The following is a 21243-nucleotide window of genomic DNA, read 5'->3' as shown; positions in this document are numbered from 1 at the left end:
AGCAGTTATCCTACACACTATTATAGTGACTAGATTCAAAATAGCAAAATACTGGAAAACCAATAAAATCCCATCCTTGTCAGAAATTATTCAGGGAATAAACAACAACTGCTGGTTTGAATCTATGATCGCCTCTTCCTTAAATAAAAAAAGCTCATTTGATAACATGTGGGATGTTTGGACCTCCAGCCAGTATTGTAATGCGATACACTAGATTTATGGATATTCACACATACAAACCATATATTATTGTGCAAAAATACCATTGAGACTCCCTGATGTATTCCCTTACATATTGTTTTATTGTTCATAATGATTTATTGTACACAAAGCTATGATATTGTACTGATACCTTTGTTATGTTAAGTTATGTAAATTTATTTCTATTTTTACTATGTTAAGTTTTGTAAGTAAGCTTAGTTCCTGCTTACTTGTATGTTCGATTTGAAAAACTCAATAAAAACAAATGTGATGAAAAAAAAAAAAAAAAAAAAAGGGGAAAAAATATTCTTGACAGGGTGATCCATAGCTATTTTGAATCTGTGTCACTAGTGGGAACATGGTTGGATCGGAAGATACCGGGCACGCACAAATGTGGGAGCTGCAGAGCTTGTAGTTTTATCCAAAAAAGAAAACTTTTTCGATGTGTGGCAACTTAAGTGGAATATGATATCCGGGACTTTGTGAATTGTAGAACGATGAGCATTGTATATCTGATTACTTGCCCATGCCCAATAAATTATGTGGGGAAGACTATCCGATAATTTAGCTGCAGTATTAGGGACTATGTGGGGGATATTGCAAGCAAAACAGATACCCCTATTTCAAAACATGTACTCGAGAAACACCAAGGTAAAGCTGAATGCTTACGCTTCCAAGCAATTGAAGGGGTACGTCCACCAAAAAGAGGTGGCGATTGGGACAACTTGATCATGAGAAAGGAGGCACAGTGGATCTCTAGAATGGCCAGTATGCAACCTGATGGACTGAATGACCAGCTCAATTATACATGTTTTATTTAGATCTTGTGTACATGTTTTTAGATGGTCACCAATATGTATATTATAAATACTGTATACACACATTATATGGTAACAAAACAAATGATATAACATAGTGGATTACTATCTTGATTCCTTGAATGTGAGTCAATTCCCCCATCAATTATGTAGCTCCTCACATATGTGTGTGCTTTCATCCTGACTTTAAAACAGCTATTGCAATTATCACATATTCAATTATTATTGTGTTATTAAAGTGAACCTTTCACCTGCCCATACTGTTCCTATACTTGTGCAGCATGTAGTGGGCAGGGCTGTACAAACCCTGGGGCACTTAAAAAAAAATTCCTATCTTCCTCCGTTATTTAGATATCGCTGCCGTAATATTTGGCGCCCGATATTTTAATAACCCCCTGAACTGTGGCGTGTAAGTGGCAAGGGGTAGCGTAACATTGCTGTGACACTGTCCAATCAGCAACGGACAGCGTCACAGCGAGAGCTGAACAGAGGAAAGCATGTGCGCACGCGCACAGCTCGGAGCTGTGTGAGCATGCGCGCTCTCACTCTTCAGCTCTCGCTGTGACACTGTCCAATCAGCTATGGACAGCGTCACAGCAAGAGCTGGGTAGGGTAGAAAAAAGAAGAACACAGCGCCGCAAATCTGGATCGGGTACAATAGTGATAAAATTGGTCGGTGAGACAATTCCGCTCACCTCGGATGATGGACACCAAGGAGGTGTCAACAAAGCTTGGGAAGCTGCAGCCAGGTCCACATCACAGCCAAACGAAGTTTGCTGTCAGTTTGTAGTAGTTTAGGAGTAGGAAAAACGGGTCCCGTTTTTTCCTACTCCTAAACTACTACAGCAAGAGCTGGAGAGAGGAGAGCGTGTGCGCAAACGCGCAGCTCGGAGCTGTGCGAGCATGCGCGCTCAGGCACTCAGTAGCTGATTGGACAGTGTCACAGCTTCAGTGAACCATACCAATTAGTGATAGGTCAGCATGATGTTTATCACGCACTGACTTAGGCTGTCAGGACACAAGCTTTTGCTGTATAGCGTCATTACTGCCCTGACATTGGGGCACTCTCCCTCAATGACGAGTGATGTCTGAGTAGGTGTTCCCTGCAGCGATACGATCATACGAGCACAGGCGTCGCTGGAGGCAGTAGCGACTGGTCGGGCGGATCACATGGCCGTCGGGCTCAGAGCGGCCGCACGTCACTAGTGACGTCCGCGGCTCTGATTGGCTGGCATGGGGGCTCGGCCTCAGCGAGGGGGAGGAGTATCATCTATAACAACTCTCAGTCCCAGTGTAAGCGTGCCGCTGATACCAAATGCGAGCACGCTCCCGTGCATTTACAAACAACTATGTACTGATGAATGAACTACATGACAGTCAGCTTAATCTAATCTATAACAGACCCCTGATTAAATTTGGTTGTGGAAATGCGTAGGGTCAGAATAGCGGGGGAATGCGTGTAGGTGACCGCTTATTGAGATCATACAATATCTGCCTTGGCGTGCCGATAGGAGATTCTGTCTGCTCCATGGGTTCATGACACATTAAACACATTAACCCCATACACCAATATAAGTGTGTTTGTCTATAGGATTCACAATTGAATCAGCAGATTAATGACTTTATTTTTTTTGTAAAATAGTTTTGAGCACAGTGGGTTTTCTCACGGTGCTGATTGTACCCCTGATTTTAGCGAGTTATTCAATAACATTTATTTTACTCTTTAGTCACAAGCAGTGAAGAGGAATAACATACCAAGAGTACTAAAATTGTTATTTTTCCTGACGATGTAGTCGTATAATGGTTTTCTTCTTTTGCGGGTTGAGTTGTCGTTTTTCTTGGTACCATTTTGGGGTACATATAATTTATTGGTTACCTTGTTTTATTTTTTGAGAGAAGAATGCAAAAAAACTCCTGCAATACTGACATTGTTTTTTTGCAAGTTTTTTTTTATGCCATCGTCTTGCAGTATAAGTAATAAACTGTTTGTTCTTCAGGTCATTGTAATTGCGGTGCTACCTAATATGTAGGGTTTTCTTTAGGTATACCATTAAAAAAATATATATATTTGAATTCATTTTTTGTGGGGTACTTTTTAATTTTTAATTTAACTTTATCGAGCTACGTTAATACTCCATTTTATATATAGATATATATATATATATATATATATATATATATATATATATATATATATATATATAGAGAGAGAGAGAGAGAGAGAGAGGGGTAGATGTTACCTGTCAGTGTAATCCTTCCTGTGATGATAATAAGATGACTGCTGAGAAGTGATCTCTACAGAACAGGAAGGGTCAGTCTATTATGAATGGTGGATCCTGTGTTATCCATATATAGGTGTTACCTGTCAGTGTAATTCTGCTTATAATAATAATAATAATAATAATAACAATAATGAGGTGACTGCTGAAAAGTGATCTCTCCAGAACAGGAAGGGTCAGTCTACTATGAATGGTGGATCCTGTGTTATCTATATATAGGTTTTACTTGTCAGTGTAATCCTGCTTATAATAATAATGAGGGGACTGCTGAGAAGTGATCACTACAGAACAGGAAGGGACAGTCTATTATGAATGGTGGATCCTGGGTTATCTATATATAGGTGTTACCTGTCAGTGTAATCCTATCTGTGATGATAATGAGATGACTGCTGAGAAGTGATCTCTACAGAACAGGAAGGGTCAGTCTATTATGAATGGTAGATCCTGTGTTATCTATACATAGGTTTTACTTGTCAGTGTAATCCTGCTTATAATAATAATAATAATAATAATAATAATAATAATAATAATAATAAGGTGACTGCTGAGTAGTGATCTCTACAGAACAGGACAGGTCAGTCTATTGTAAGGCTCAGTAGTCAGAATGAAAACTGCGAGATTTTAGGATAATTTTTTAATATAAATAATGACATAGAAAAGTAAAGAAAAATCACCAAAAATTCTTTATTTAAACTGTATTCAAACAATAGGGTATTTTCTGATGACACATTCGCTTTAAAACGCTGAAACTTATAGATGTTCCCCAGTGGCACGTAGATTGTTGCATTATGTGGCAGAGCAGGGCTAAGGGCTATTTTATAAACATGGCTCCATAATCAGGCCCCGCCCTTTAAGCAATTTCTTGATAAATTGTCATATTTACTGAAAATGGACTGGATGGAGGCTTCCCTACACAAAGAACAAAAAGTCAGACAATTCCTTTCTTTCACTGCTTCCACCAAATATTTAATTAAATATCAGAAACTCATATATGGTCTAACTAATAATTGCATGAAGATCCTAACTGGTTAATGTTTTAGTTGTTACTCAATAGATCAGGAATGCATTTCCTGTCATTTCCTCCCTTCCCCCTTTCCCAACATTTAGGAAGATTATGAAATTGGGAAATTCTTCCTTTATACAGTGGAATTTGCTAATATATTTTAATGTTTTACGCTACGATACCAAACTATGTGTCTTATGGAAACCTATGGTGACACATCTATTTCCCAAAAACTATACTGAACACTATTTGGTTCTCATTACGATAATGTATTTGCGCTAACTCCTGACATCAATGTCTTCCTATAACCTGCCTTTTTTTTCCTTTTTGTACCAAATGTAAAAAAAAAATCAATTAAAAAACAAAATTGGCTCTTGGAAGGCAGGGAGGAAAAAACAAAAATTGGCTGCGACGGGAAAGGGCATTCACTCAATGCCCTCTTAGTTGTAGCCTCATGATGGGTGGCGTGTTTTAATTTTGTAAAACCTTCATTTTTCTTCCCCACCATTTGGTTCTGTTGCCGTTTCATCGCACTCCCCCCTAATTTATGTTGTTAAAGATTGAGCACGTATAGTTTTAGTCTATTAAATGTATACTTATTGTTTTTTTCGTTACAGGTGTCCGAGTTGGAGGAATGAAAGCCTTGCTCAATGAAGAAATTCCATGGAGGACGTGATAGCCTTGAATACGAGATGGGTTTCTGGGTCTTTTTAAATTATCTTTTGTAATGCACTCCTACGCAAGTTTTGTCCGACCCCACTTTCCACTAATATTCGAGTGTGAGCGTCATTATTTAACTAAATGGCTACCATATATTCTCAGGTTATCGTTAGTCCACACCACGTTCACTTAATCCACACAGTGTTTTTATCTGGTCACTGGTTACAATGGCGCCTGACAAGGGGGCGGGAGATATGAGGTAGCGAATGAACAGTCAGTTCTTGAAGTTGATGTCTTGGAAGCAGGAAAAATGATTAAGTGTAAGGATCTCAGCGACTCTAACGAGGGTCAAATTGTCGAAGCAGCTCCAAAATGTCAGTTTGTGTGGGGTGTTCACGGTATGTAGCTGTTAGTATCTACCAAAAGTAGAAAGAATGGCAACCAGTGAACCAGCGAAAGGGTAATGGGTTCATTGATGCGCGTGGGGAACAATGTAAAGCCCGTCTGGTCCGATCCCACAAAAGGGCTTCTGTGGTCCAAGTTGCTGAAAATGTTACTCCTGGTTATGATAGAAAGATATCAGAACACGCAGATCATCACAGCTTGCTGTATATGAGGCTGTGTAGCCCCAGACTGGTCAGAGTGCCCATGCTGACCCCTGTCCACCATCGAAAGTGCCTAAAATGGGCACATGAGCATCATAACTGAAGCATGGAGCAATGGAAGAAGGCAACATAGTCTGCTGAATGATTTTTTTCTGTGGACGGCCGGGTGCATGTGAGTCATTTACCTGGACAATGTTCTGCTGGGAAACCTTGGGTCCTGGGATTCATGTGGATGTGTGTGACGCGTACCCCCTACCTAAACATTGTTACAGTGCCCTCATTTTGCAGGATAATGCCCCCGCCACACTGCAAATATTGGTTAGGAATTGTTGGAGGAAGATGACAAAGAGTTCAAAGTATTTGCTTGGCCTCTAAATTCCCAGATCTTGATCCAAATATATGTGCTGGAAAAGTCGATCCATTGAGGTTGCACCTAAAAACTTACAGGACTTAAAGGATCTGCTTGCTAACATGTTTGTGCCGGACCTTAAGAGATCTTGTGGCGTCTATAGCTGTTTGAGGACTTGTCTTTTTCGGGATCTGTCAGTTGACATACAAGTTAACTTGCATGTTCAGAATTTTGCTAAACAGGTTCCCGAACGCTGACTGTGTTTTTACAGCTAGTGGTCTGGGTCTCTGATGTCCGCCGTATAGACTAATTACGGCAGCACTTCAGAGAGCATGCACGCGCGATCGAGTGAACACAGCCCTGTGCCCTGGCTGTTGCCAAGAGCCCTGGGCAGAGTATCAGGGACGAATCTGTTGGTCACGGATCATGTGATCGCTGTGAGAAACAATCACAGCGATCACATGCATTTCTATAAAAAATATAGTGTGCACGCGACCACGTGCACACAGCCCTGTGCCCACGCTTTAACCAACAGCTCTGGGCACTGCAAAGGGTAACAGGGACCAATCTATTGGTCCATGATCATGTGATCGCTGTGAAAAACATCACAGCAATCACATTTGTTTTTATTTTGAAACTTCTCGCAGCGAATCTCCTGCCTTTTTTCTTCTCTTCACACATTGTTTCAGTGTGAGAAAAAGAGGAGACATAGAGAGAATCGCTGCCAGAAGAATATACAGTGTTACAAAAAAATACATTGTCACCTACACAACATTTTTTGTATAGATAGATTTCTATCATTCTATCTTTATTCTTGTATCATCTGAGGGGTTGAATGGGCGAGATTGATACTGATATTGATCTTGCCCATTCAAACTAGTCTGCTCCCAGCCCTCAGCTACCTCCGGTAGGTGATAGCAGGGAGATTTAACGGCTCCCTGCTCTGTTTATTTATTCTGATTCAGCGCCGTAAAAAGGTGTATGCATCGAAATAAAGCCCATTAGTGGCCGCCCTGAAAAGGATTATTGGCAGTCACTAACGGGTTAAAAAGAGTGTAAAATTCAAAGATAAAATTTATTCACCTGCAGAGTTATATTCATCTAAAGAAGCGCATAGAAAAATTGTGACATTTTTCTGGTCATTTAGCTGTAAAACAGCCTGGTCCTGAATCGGTTAAATTACTTTGATCACCAATTTTTCCACCTGCTCCAGTTTAGCCATGTCCTTCTTATACACAGTTGCCCAAAACTGTACAAAACATTCCATGTGTGGTCTGACTAGTGATTTGTACAGAGTTAAAACTATATTCTTTTCATGTACATCGAGGCCTCTTTTTATGCATCCCACAATTTAATTTGCCTTGGCAGCAGCTGCCTGACACTGGTTGCTAAAGTTGTTTACTGTCTACCAATATGCCGAAGTCTTTTTCTGTGGCAGAATTACCCAATGTTTTCCCAATTGCATAACCTTACATCTTCAGTTGGCGTCTCCAGTCTAGTGGTGGATTAATATGATCTCAGGCCCTGAGTTGTACATAAGCTATGGGCCCCCACCCCACATGTGAGTCTCACCTACAGTAATAATGCCCCCCTCAGTATTAAGTCCCTTTTATGCCCCACTCAAAAATAATGCCCCCTTTATGCCCCCACTCAGTAAAAATGGCCCAATTTCTGCCACACTCAGTAATAATGCCCCCTTTTATGCCCCCATAGTAATAATGCCTCTTTATGCCCCCACTCAGTAATAATGCACCTTTTTATGCCCCATTCAGTACTAATGTCCCTTTTATGCTACACTTGGTAATAGTGCCCCCTTTTATGCCCCACTTAGTAATAATGCCATTTTTTTATGCCCCCACTCAGTACTAATGCCCCCTTTTATGCTGCAGTCAGAAATAATGCCCTATTTTATGCCCCCACAATAATAATGCCCGCTTTATTCCCCCACACAGTAATAATTCCCCCTTTTATGCCCCACTCAGTAATAATGCCATTTTTTATGCCCCACCCAGTACTAATGGCCCTTTTGTGCCCCGACTGTAAGAATGCCCCTTTTTCATGCACCCCATAAAAAGAATGCCCCTTTTTAGGCCCTCACAGTAAGAATGTCCTTTTTTTATGCTCAACAGTAAGAATTCACCCTTTTTATGCACTGTAGTAAGAATGCCCCCTTTATGTCCCCACAGTAAGAATGCCCCCGTTTTCATGCCGTACTCAGATTGGACATTCTGACTTTCTGCTTTCTAGAAGATCAGCGGCCCAGTGGAGATAGCTTAGTGCGCCACCAGTGGCGGATCGGACCATGAAACCGTTAGCCCCCAGAACCCTGGACCCATCTGCTCCTCTGGTAATCTGCCACTGCTCCAGTCTCCACATCTGTCACCTCTTCTAACATGTCTGTTTTAGTAAATTATTGTATACCCCATACCCCTTTGACAAGGTGTAATGGTAACACCGAGTTATCAATTTATTCATACAGAATGCACTTTGGCGTCGAGTGATTGGCTGTTAACATTTATCTTATTTTGCTTATCCAAATCTAAAAAATGCTCAATATAATGAGAAACTGAACCTGGATCTGGACTCTTGTGTGCACAATATTATTTTCTTTTGCTGAGGAGGGAACCAGCTGTTTGATAAGAAAATTCTGCAACAAAGGTGAACCCAGGGTGTTCTGCTAATGCTTTAATCTGCTGGGAAAACTAGCAGTAAGTGTTCAATTCCCCTGCAGCACCAACGCAGGATAAATAAGGTATTGCATAGTTCCCATTGAAATCAATGGGCAGTCCCGGTAATGCATGGATAGGCAGAGTCCTCCAGGGACAGAGATGTTCTTTATAGTTCTCTGCTTTGTCTAATTGATGGAGGTGCTGCATGATGGTCTTCCTTCTATTACCTAAGAATGGCTAAGATGATACTTCAAGCATATCAAGTATAAGAGATTTGTTAAGTGTAACAGCCAGAGACGTAACTTGAAGTTCTTGCGCCCCAGTGCAAAACTAACAGGGACCCCTGCCTGCCATGTGCTTTTTATATTACTTGTGTCTTTCATGGGAAAAAGTGGCCTTCCGTCCCCCTACGGCAACTGCTTCCTCTGCCCCCGGGAACAGCACATATGTTGTTTAATAAATGGTTTGTGAGGAATGTAACATATGGTGTGTGGGCTGTACAACAAAGAAACTCAAAACGTATCTTTCGGAACATTTTATTGGATATTGAAAACCTGCAAGCTAGAACTAGCCACAAGAAGAGCAGGGGCTATGCATATCTAAGAAGCCTGGTGACTAAGGCTCTGTTCACATGTGTATTGGTCATTTCCAGCAAACAGCTTCTCACTTTGAAGAGCTGCTTTATCTGTCTTGAATCCTTACTGACTATACGAACAGCTCAGTCTTAACATCTGTTATTCGTCAGGCAAATAAAATAAATACGCCATCCAGGCATGGGGCCAGCTAAAGCAACTCTACATCGCTATATATATAAAAAAAAAAAAGCAAGCATTCCTGAAAGGAGGACCAATGAAGTTTCGAAACACGTAGACGAAAACGACACATAGGAAAAGTAACGGTACACAAGGGGTTCGGGTATCAGGATGACAATACTTTCCAGTTCTAACAGCAACGACCTGACTGAGTGACCGACCGGGACACGGCAGTGGCTACAGCACTCGGACAAGTAAGAGCTGAACAACCACCAGGAGGGGAGTGACGGTGCTGGTGTTAGTAAGGTAAAATCTGTCAGGGACCCCTTAATATCATGAATCAAATATGGTACTGGTCTACTTATATGGGGCAGAGGGACCTTTTGGGCTCCTTCTGGTTCTTGGCCCAGGTTTGACTGTAACCTCTCCACCCCTTATAGTTATGCTCCTGCTTTTAGCCGTACCCAGGATCGGCCTCAGTGTGTTGGACCAGTGCTTTTGTACATTCACTACTTAAGGAGTTGCCATTGGCCATGATGGCCAGTGGGTACAGATATATTCCTTAGTTTATTGATTGGGTAGTTTTGGCAGTATTATTTGGGCACTATATGGTGGTGGTAATCAGGCACTGTATAGTATGTCTATTTGTACACTGTATGGCATATTATTTAGGCAATATATGACATATTATTTGGGCACTACATCGTTTACTCTATGGGGGGCATCAACACTGCACAGAGTGCCAGTTAACGCAAGGCCAGTCCTGGCTTTCTTTTGGTACAAATTAGTTTTGCATGTTCCTGTCTATATACAAGTTTTACTATGAAAAAAAAAAAAAATTAACAAAAGGGCAGTAACAACTACAGGAGACTCTTAGCAACTAAAATTCATGAGAATTATGTGACTATACTCAGTGTAGATCTGGTTATTTCACATACAAACCTATTTGCTGCTTTATGATTGCATTATTCAGACTTGAATATGGTTCTTTCACAGAGCAGCCTTAAGAGTGTGTGAACAGTGCAGTCGCATTGGGCGCATCAGCCGTCCTTGCTATTGGGCGTGCTTCATACAGCATGACACCCGGGGCTTGTGACCATCACAAATCTTAATATTCATTGTATAGCAGTATTATTTAGACATTTATAGCACTGTTATTGGGTATTTTATGTATGGAGCTATTTTGTCACTACATGTCGGTGTTATTTAGGCACTGTATGGTGGCATTATGTGGCGCTGCTTCTTAGGCACTGTGCTGTATTTTTTCAGGGGCCAACATTTGACTCTTTTGTTTAGTCATAATATTTAATATATTGGTATATATATGCATCATATAGGGGGGCTCTAACAGAAGGTAGCGCACAAGGCATCCTGCCAACTAAGGCCGGCTCTGCTCTTACACATCCTGCAGCTAGGGGGAGTAACATTGTTGGTTAGTTTATAGAAAGCATACTGGATATTACATGTAGACGCTCATTATCCAGAAGACTTGCCGAGCTCAGGTTGTCTATCATACATATCGCCTTGTAATAAAACATGATAGGCAGTCCGAGAACTTAATTCGATATTTCGGCTCCACCACACGGGAGTTCTAGATCTTCACATAATCCACCATTGGGTTTCAAAGACCAAGTTGTACTTTAAAGAATCACAGGCTGCTATTACATTTGGATTTGCAGGGAGTTTTACCAACTCCAGCGTTGGGGCTACGTCTGAGATTAGGGGTCAGACGGTGATCTGGGTTTTAGGACCTTCCATTTTTTAAATATATCTGTATACCCCTTCTAATAGATCTGTGAACAGGAGGAAGGGCGTCAGAATAAGGCAACAATAGGGTCAGTTTAGGGTTACTATAGGGCTTTCAATGATTAGGGTCCGACTTTATTTGGTGCTTTGATAACATAGAACCATTTTAGCCCTGCACCATTGAATTGGGCCCGCACACCCCATAGGACTCTCCTGGTCTTATTTGTCTATGCATTAGACCGTATTTCTGTTTTGACGTCCTAAATGTTATTGTATGCCTTGCAATGAAGTGGCCTACACCCCTTAGTATTGAGCTACCAGTCATATATTTGGTATTTAAGTCTGAGGATATATTTATACACTATCCAGCACATCTAAACTACATTTCATCCCCAAAGTTGGCTGAAGACTAACTAACACCTATTAGAAGGACATCTGCACTGCCTGTAAAGTGCCCTGCCCGTAAGAGCTTACACTCTACAGGAAAGAGGACCCTGCCCATAGGAGCTTACACTCTACAGGAGAGAGGATCCTGCTCATAAGAGCTTACACTCTACAGGAGAGAGATCCCTGTCTATAAGAGCTTACACTCTACAGGAGAGAGGTCCCTGACCATAAGCGCTTACACTCTACAGGAGAGAGGACACTGCCCATAAGAGCTTACACTCTACAGGAGAGAGGACCGTGTCCATAAGAGCTTACACTCTACAGGAGAGAGGACACTGCCCATAAGAGCTTACACTCTACAGGAGAGAGGTCGCTGCCCATAAGAGCTTACACTCTACAGGAGAGAGGTCGCTGCCCATAAGAGCTTACACTCTACAGGAGAGAGGTCCCTGCCCATAAGAGCTTACACTCTACAGGAGAGAGGACCGTGTCCATAAGAGCTTGCACTCTACAGGAGAGAGGTCCCTGCCCATAAGAGCTTACACTCTACAGGAGAGAGGACCGTGTTCATAAGAGATTACACTCTACAGGAGAGAGGACGCTGCTGATCATAAGAGCTTACACTCTACAGGAGAGAGGTCCCTGCCCATAAGAGGTTAATGCTCTACAGGAAAGAGGACCCTGCTCATAAGAGCTTACACTCTACAGGAGAGAGGTCCCTGCCCATAAGAGCTTACACTCTACAGGAGAGAGGACCCTGCCCATAAGAGCTTACACTACAGGAGAGAGGACCGTGTCCATAAGAGCTTACACTCTACAGGAGAGAGGTCCCTGCCCATAAGAGGTTAACACTCTACAGGAAAGAGGACCCTGCCCATAAGAGCTTACACTCTACAGGAGAGAGGACCCTGCCCATAAGAGCTTACACTCTACAGTAGAGAGGTCCCTGACCATAAGAGCTTACACTCTACAGGAGAGAGGTCCCTGCCCATAAGAGGTTAACACTCTACAGGAAAGAGGACCCTGCCCATAAGAGCTTACACTCTACAGTAGAGAGGACACTGCTGACCATAAGAGCTTACACTCTACAGGAGAGAGGTCCCTGCCCATAAGAGGTTAACATGTACAGGAAAGAGGACCCTGACCATAAGAGCTTACACTCTACAGGAGAGAGGATCGTGACCATAAGAGCTTACACTCTACAGGAGAGAGGTCCCTGACCATAAGAGCTTACACTCTACAGGAGAGAGGTCCCTAACCATAAGAGCTTACACTCTACAGGAGAGAGGTCCCTGACCATAAGAACTTACACTCTACAGGAGAGAGGTCCCTGCCCATAAGAGCTTACACTCTACAGGAGAGAGGTCCCTGCCAGTGGCGTAACTACCGCTATAGCAGCCGTAGAGGCTGCTACGGGGCCTGCGGCATGAGGGGGCCCGTGTCGCCCGCCGGCACGGGCCCCCACCATGGCCGGAGGCTCCGCTAGCAGCCGCTATGGCTGCTACAGCGGGACGCCACTGAACACTACGGCAGAGCAGGGAGGTATCTCCCCGCTCTGCCATTAAACAAAAGACCTGTATCCCCTATCCACAGGATAGGGGATACATGTGTGATCGCTGGCATTGATAGGGAGAACGGGGGACTGAAAGTCCCCTGAAGTTCTCCATCACAAACCTCGGACTTCCGGGGTCTGTGTCGGCAGCTCCGTAGAAATGAATGGAGCGCCGGTCGCGCTTGTGCGCATGTGTGACCAGCGCTCCTTTCATTCTTATTGAGCTGCGCAGACGCTAGAAGTCAGAGGTTAGTCATGGAGAACTTCAGGGGACTTTCGGTCCCCCACTCTCCCTATCGCTGCCAGCGATCACACATGTATCCCCTATCCTGTGGAGAGGGGATACATGTCTTTTAGTAGGACACACTGTAGGTCGGATTTTTGGGGGAGGGGGGACGCTGTATGGCGTTCCCTACAGGGGGGGCTGTATGGCGTTCCCTACAGGGGGGGCTGTATGGCGTTCCCTACAGGGGGGGCTGTATGGCGTTCCCTACATGGGGGGCTGTATGGCGTTTCCTACAGGGGGGGCTGTATGGCGTTCCCTACAGGGGGGGCTGTATGGCGTTCCCTACAGGGGGGGCTGTATGGCGTTCCCTACAGGGGGGGCTGTATGGCGTTCTCTACAGGGGGGCTGTATGGCGTTCTCTACAAGGGGGGCTGTATGGCGTTAGCGCCATACAGCTCCCTCTGTAGATAATGCCATACAGCCCCCTGTAGATAATGCCATACAGCCCCCCTGTAGGGAACGCCATACAGCCCCCCTGTAGATAACGCCATACAGCCCCCCTGTAGGAAACGCCATACAGCCCCCCATGTAGGGAACGCCATACAGCCCCCCCTGTAGGGAACGCCATACAGCCCCCCTGTAGATAACGCCATACAGCCCCCCCTGTAGAGAATGCCATACAGCCCCCCTGTAGAGGACGCCATACAGCCCCCCCCCCTGTAGAGAACGCCATACAGCCCCCCCTGTAGATAACGCCATACAGCCCCCCCTGTAGATAACGCCATACAGCCCCCCCCTGTAGAGAACGCCATACAGCCCCCCCTGTAGATAACGCCATACAGCCCCCCTGTAGATAACGCCATACAGCCCCCCTGTAGATAACGCCATACAGCCCCCTCTGTAGATAACGCCATACAGCCCCCTCTGTAGATACCGCCATACAGCCCCCTCTGTAGATAACGCCATACAGCCCCCTCTGTAGATAACGCCATACATCCCCCTCTGTAGATAACGCCATACAGCCCCGCTGTAGATAATGCCATACAGCCCCCCTGTAGATAACGCCATACAGCCCCCCTGTAGATAACGCCATACAGCCCCCCTGTAGATAATGCCATACAGCCCCCCCTGTAGATAATGCCATACAGCCCCCCTGTAGATAACGCCATACAGCCCCCCTGTAGGGAACGGCATACAGCCCCCCCTGTAGAGAACGCCATACAGCCCCCCTGTAGATAATGCCATTCAGCCCCCCCTGTAGGTAACGCCATACAGCCCCCTTTGTAGATATCTACAGGGGTGGCTGTAAAAAAGGCACTATCTACAAGGGGGGGGGGGGTTGTGTGACACCAAGGGGAGGGGGGGCCCCAGTCAAAAGTTTGCTATGGGGCCCAGTCTTTCCTAGTTACGCCCCTGGTCCCTGCCCATAAGAGCTTACACTCTACAGGAGGTCCCTGCCCATAAGAAATTACACTCTCCAGGAGAGATGTCCATGCCCACGAGAGCTTACACTCTACATCTGAGAGATCCCTGCCCATAAGAGCTTACACTCTACAGGAGAGAGGATCGTGACCATAAGAGATTACACTCTCCAGGAGAGAGATCCCTGCCCATAAGAGCTTACACTCTACAGGAGAGAGGATCGTGACCATAAGAGATTACACTCTCCAGGAGATAGGTCCCTGACCATAAGAGCTTACACTTTATAGGAGAGAGGACCCTGCCCATTAGAGCTTACACTCTACAGGACAGAGGACCGTGACCATAATCTTAATTACAATTTTATAATCTAAATTAAAAGTGGAGAATCTCGTTTTATCCAGAGGACAATTCGCTTATTATATTCTTATAATTGTGCTGGGAATATAAATATAAGTAAACCATGAGCCAGTTATGTCAGTATTTGAGCCAACACGGATGTAAAGTGCGAGGTGATGTGACAAGATTGGCAAATTGAGGACAGAGCGGAGATACCGGTGACCAGGTAAGGTTGTGTATGGACCACGGACCGTGGTTATGTGATATAAGCCTCCTTGAAATATTTGTTTTCAAGGCACCCTTAATAGTGAGAATGTTATGAACAAGTTAGATGGTCCAGGGCAGTGAGTTCAGAACCGGTGCAGCACGGAAGAAGAGTGAAGAACAATAGTTGGTTGTTAGAGCATAGAACCCCTACCACGTAAGAGGAATGCAGACATTGGTGTGTGACGTCTTATCTTACTTATCATTGCCTGGAGAGATTCATGTTGAAGTGCTCGGTCCATGATGGACATATATGTGGACATATGTAGGTGATGATACCATCCACATTATGTAATCTGTATGGCAATCTTTACTCTTTGTGGTCATCCAAAAATTGCCACCCGTTAAAAGAATCTGTCCTTATGACAATTCCACCTCAACTGTATTCTTCTCTATTTCCACCTCAAATGTATTATCTCTCTTTATACTAGGGAACCTGAGTTATCTCAAAAGCTCAGTGGTCATTCTTTCCCAATACCCCACAGATAACAAATTTTGGTAACCTACCAATTGAAAGCGGGGACAAGTCATATTCAATAATAGACGGTAGCAGGGCAGTAGTTAAGGAGAAGGTGACTGGTGGGACATTGCCCCAGTTGCTGGGTGCAGGCAGCGGCACTAAGAAGGCTCTCTGTCTTAGCCAGGGCATTAAGATACAGGGCAAGGGCAGAAAACCGTATCTTTGCCCTGGGTGTAGGAAATCTAGCTACGACTCTGGACAAAAGTGGAGGTTTACCTTCTTCAGAACTTATCCAACCCTGGGTAGTTCGATTATAAAAACTGAGTTTCGAGACGAGGTCTCAAGCTCTTCTCCACATTCTTTGCTTATTTATGAATGTAAGATGGGCTGGGCTATATGACACACCGAAGATTAGACAAATTCAGACTTCCCAGGTGGTCTAGGGTAGTGTAGGGGTCTGATGGCAGCTTCCATGATGGTCTAGAGTTGTGGTCCAGGGTAGTGAAAGAGTACATGCCATCGTTTTTGGTGGTCTAGGGTAATGGTAGGGTACATACCCCCTTCATTGAAGGTCTAGGATAGTGAAGGGGTTAATAACTGGTGTCCCGTGGTTAGCACATCCCTCAGGTTCAAGCCCGGTTCTCTCTCTCTGACCACACACTTTCAAGAAATGTCGAAATCTTATTGAAACCACTTCTTCATTTTTGTGCATATTTAATGGTCTGGGAGAACTTTAAGGCTCTGCGTCAGCTATATCTGAACTTACTTCTGCTGTTGGACTACAAAAAGTGGACTGAGCAGATAGAGGTTGAAACCATTCTTAAAGTAAGTAAGATTTTAAAAATACAGACAGTCTATTGGGGGTGAACATGGTGACCATTGAGTTCTTCTTCAGAATGTCCTGTCTTGTTCTTGGGTCTTCAAGATTCTCGAAGGTGTCTTTGTGGTTGTTTCCATTCAGTGGTTGTCGATCATACTCTTGATCATCCTTTTTCCTTTAAGGCTGGATTCACACGAGCACATTACATCCGTAGTGGACGGACGTATTTCGGCCGCAAGTCCCGGACCGAACACACTGCAGGGAGCCAGGCTCCTAGCATCATAGTTACGTACGATGCTAGGAGTCCCTGCCTCTCCGTGGAACTACTGTCCTGTACTGAAAACATGATTACAGTACGGGACAGTTGTCCTGCAGCGAGGCAGGGACTCCTAGCGTCGTACATAACTATGATGCTAGGAGCCCGGCTCCCTGCACTGTGTTCGGTCCGGAACTTGCGGCCGAAATACGTTCCCTCCATTACGGACGTAATGTGCTCGTGTGAATCCAGCCTTACTTTGGTCTTTTCCATTGGCAGGGATCTTCTCACAATAATATACGGTCTTTGTGTGGTCTTTTCAACTTAAAGTGGGTCTGTCACCAGATTATAAGTGCCCTGTCTCCTACATTATCTGATCGGCGCTGTAATGTAGGTAACACTGGTTTTTATTTTGAAAAACAATAACTTTTGAGCAAGTTATAAACAATTTTAGATTTATGCTAATTACTTTCTTAATAGACAACTGGGCGTGTTTTTACTTTTTACCAACCGGGCGTTGTGAAGAGAAGTGTATGACGCTGATCAATCAGTGACCAATCAGTGAACAATCAGCGTCATACACTTCTCATTGTTCCAGCCCATTGTTACAGTGTGATTGTGCAGTGAAAGAAGCTGGGCTGGAACAATGAGAAGTGTAGGACACTGATTAGTCACTGATTGGTCGCTGATTGGTCGCTGATTGGTCAGCATCATACACTTCTCTGTACAATGCCCAGTTGGTAAAAAGTAAAAACATGCCCAGTTGGTCATTAACCCCTTAAGGACACGACCAATTTTGGCCTTGAGGACAGAGCAATTTTTTTATATTTCCCTCTTTGCATCCCGACGCTCATAACTCTTTTATTTTTTGTACGTAGTTGTATGAGACTTTGTTTGTGCGGGACGAGTTGTACTTTATGTAGGTACCATTTTTTGGTACAAATACATTGTTTAATTTATATAAATTTTTATTTTGGCGAAAATGCAGAAAAAAAGCAGTTTCGCAGCAGTTTTAATATATTTTTTTTACACCATACACCGATCATCATAAATATTGTTATACATTTGTTGTACAGGTTGTTACGGTTGTGCCGATACCAAATATGTCTATATTATTTCATGTTTTGGGACTTATATTTTAAAAAGTTTATTTATTATAAAAAATGTGTGTTTCTGTGTTTTTATTTTACTTTTTATTTATTTATCATAAAAATCTTTTTACATTCCTTTCACTTTTTTTTTTAATCCCATAAAGGGATTTATCATTTTGATTTTGATTTTGTAACTGCAATGTACTGGCATAGATCCATATGCCAGTACATTAGCCTGTGTACTGATTGTACACAGGCAGTTGTTAGGGCAGACCTCAGTATGCCCTAACAACAGGAAATATGTTCAGACAGCCCAGGGGTCCTTCAATAGACCCTGGGCTGTCTGGCCATACAAGTTATGGGCTTTGATCGCGTCACAGTTATCTTCTGTGACGCGATCAATGTGCAGTCCCCTCTCCTTGAACGCCGCGATCAGCTTTCATCGCGGCGTTCAAAGGGTTAGCGGCGGAGAGAAGAGGTTTCTCTTCTCTCCGCTGTCAGAGAGGGGCCATGGCTGTGTATTACAGCCGTTGCCCCGCTCTCGATCGCGCGCACAGACGGCTGTCACACAGGACGAGAATGCTCGTCCTAATGCACCAAGTACTCGCCGCTCAGGACGAGCATTCTCGTCTTGTGTCGGCAACCAGTTAAGAAACGAATTAGCATAAATCTAAAATTATTGATAACTTGCTCAAAAATGATCGTTTTCCAAAATAAAAACCACTGTCATCTACATTACAGCGCCAATCACATTATGTAGGAGACAGGGCACTTATAATCTGCTGACAACCTAAAATTGAACCATAAAGGGACATAGCCCTAAGAAAGATAGTATACTCAAATAATATACAAAAATGCAAACAAAATACTTTATTGAATATAATCGAAAATAACATATAATGAAAAGAGAATGGGATACATAATATACAGAAATACAAACAGCAGGGTCAGATGGAATGGACCAAGACAGCAGAGTCAATCATCCAAAATTTTGACCAGACCACGCTCCAATAGTGCATATAGTATAATAGTGCACCTATAAATATAGATAGCAAAGTCCACACAAGGTAAATAACTACCAACTGATGATAGCGATACAAAAAAGTAGACAATGGATAATATCCATGCCCACTATAACCTGCAAGATATGCAAAGGAATGAAGTGTCAAGAAAACTCAAATAGTTTTCAAAAGATTGCCAGAATATGTATAAAACACTGACTGAGACACAATCAAAACAAAAGCTAACAGCTAACACATACCCTGGGACATGATGCAGAGCGCAGAAGGTCAAAGAAGATGAATGGCTGAATGAACGCCTCGACGCGCGTTTCGCCCTGTGACCGGCTTCGTCAGGAGGCTGACAGAGATTCTTTAAGGAGGTGGTGTCTGAATTGGGAAAATGTCTTGTGATGCCCAGAGATGTAACATTGAAACTCCTGGACCACAATGCAAAGTCTGTAATAGGGCTCCTACCTACCATGTGCCCTTTAAATAATGATGTCTTCTTATGTGGCAGAGTAGCCTTTATACCCCCTCAGGCTGGGTTCACACGACCTATTTTCAGGCGTAATGGAGGCGTTTTACGCCTCGAATTACGCCTGAAAAGACGGCTCCAATACGTCGGCAAACATCTGCCCATTCATTTCAATGGGCTTTACAATGTTCTGTGCAGACGACCTGTCATTTTACACGTCGCTGTCAAAAGACGACGCGTAAAATTACAGCCCCGTCAAAAGAAGTGCAGGGCACTTCTTGGGACGTTTTTGGAGCCGTTTTCTCATAGACTCTATTGATAACAGCTCCAAAAACGGCCGAAAAAACGGCGCGAAAAATGCAGCGAAAAACGCGAGTTGCTCAATAAGGGTATGTGCACACAATAAGACTGGGTTCACACAACCTATTTTCAGGCGTAAACGAGGCGTATAATGCCTCGTTTTACGTCTGAAAATAGGGCTGCAATACGTCGGCAAACATCTGCCCATTCATTTGAATGGGTTTGCCGACGTACTGTGCAGACGACCTGTCATTTATGCGTCGTCGTTTGACAGCTGTCAAACGACGACGCGTAAAATTACTGCCTCGTCAAAGAAGTGCAGGACAATGGTATGTTGCAGGCGCTTTTCGCTGCGTCCATTACGGACGTAATTGGAGCTGTTTTTCCATGGAGTCAAGGGAAAACGGCTCCAATTACATCTCAAGAAGTGACAGGCACTTCTTTGACGCGGGCGTCTTTTTACGCACCGTCATTTGACAGCGGCGCGTAAAAAAAATGACCGTCGGCACAGAACATCGTAAAACCCATTCAAATGTCAGGGCAGATTTTTGCCGACGCATTGGAGCCGTATTTTCGGACGTAATTCGGGGCTAAAACGCCCGAATTACGTCCGTAAATAGGGTGTGTGAACTCATCCTTAGTGTGAACATACCCTCAGGCACCAGGGTCTGGGTGGGACTGGTATCTATGCACTACAATTTAGGAGAAATGCACCGTCTCATCTTCTCTGGTAGGCTCAAGGTTGTCCAGTCCGATATGTATACATATTTGAGGCAGTAGTACCTGCACTGAGATTACCTCTACAGCATTTACACATCTTATTCATATAAGAATGGGAGGTGCTCCTAGGCCGGATTTACACGAGCGTGTGCGTTTTGCGCGTGCAAAAGGTACTTAACAGCTCCGTGTGTCATCACATATGATGCGCGGCTGCGTGATTTTCGCGCAGCCGCCATCATTATGACACTTTTTTTGGCTGTTTGTAGCACGTGGTGCTTTTCTGTTTTCATTCATACTGTTTACTGCTGTTGGGTGAATCACGCGCGTCCCACGAGAAACGCAGAAATATAGGACATGTCGTGAGTTTTAAACTCACGGACAGTCTGCACGGCCCCATAGATTAACATAGGTCCATGCAAGGCGCGTGAAAATCACGCGCGTTGCACGGACGTATTACACATTCGTCTAAATAAGCCCTTACTGATATATCATTTTTTTATTGTTACAGATTGAAGAATGAAGGCCATCACATATTCCATACTCAATATGATGTTCATCGTGATGCACCACCAAAGTGAGCATGTCTATAAGCTGTTTATTATACTATTTAAGACCTTAAAGTGACCTCCATATTTGATGCACACTTGTAATATAGTCATAAAACCCCTCACCAGGTCTCAAAATACAACCCCTTTATCAGGGGCGTAACTAGGAAAGACTGGGCCCCATAGCAAACTTTTGACTGGGGCCCCCCTCCGCTGGGTGTCACACAACCCCCCCCCCCCCTTGTAGATAGTGCCTCCCTATAGATTCCACCACATAGCATCCCCTATAGATAGCACAATACACAG

General features: G+C 43.8%; 1 protein-coding gene across 1 annotated transcript in view; it reads left to right on the top strand.

Annotated features, from left to right (window-relative positions):
• The first annotated feature begins 9494 nt into the window (after positions 1–9494).
• LOC142665540 (uncharacterized) overlaps positions 9495–21243 on the top strand; it is a 79630-nt gene continuing 67881 nt past the window's right edge. The window contains exons 1-2 of the mRNA XM_075845247.1: positions 9495–9642; positions 20901–20966. Coding sequence (XP_075701362.1) covers positions 20909–20966 — 58 coding nt within the window. The 5' untranslated portion in view covers positions 9495–9642; positions 20901–20908. The remainder of the gene's footprint in view (positions 9643–20900; positions 20967–21243) is intronic.

Source organism: Rhinoderma darwinii, chromosome 13 (genome assembly GCF_050947455.1).
Source record: "Rhinoderma darwinii isolate aRhiDar2 chromosome 13, aRhiDar2.hap1, whole genome shotgun sequence".
NCBI classification, from domain to species: Eukaryota; Metazoa; Chordata; class Amphibia; order Anura; family Rhinodermatidae; genus Rhinoderma; species Rhinoderma darwinii.
This window is presented reverse-complemented; position numbering and strand designations above follow the sequence as displayed.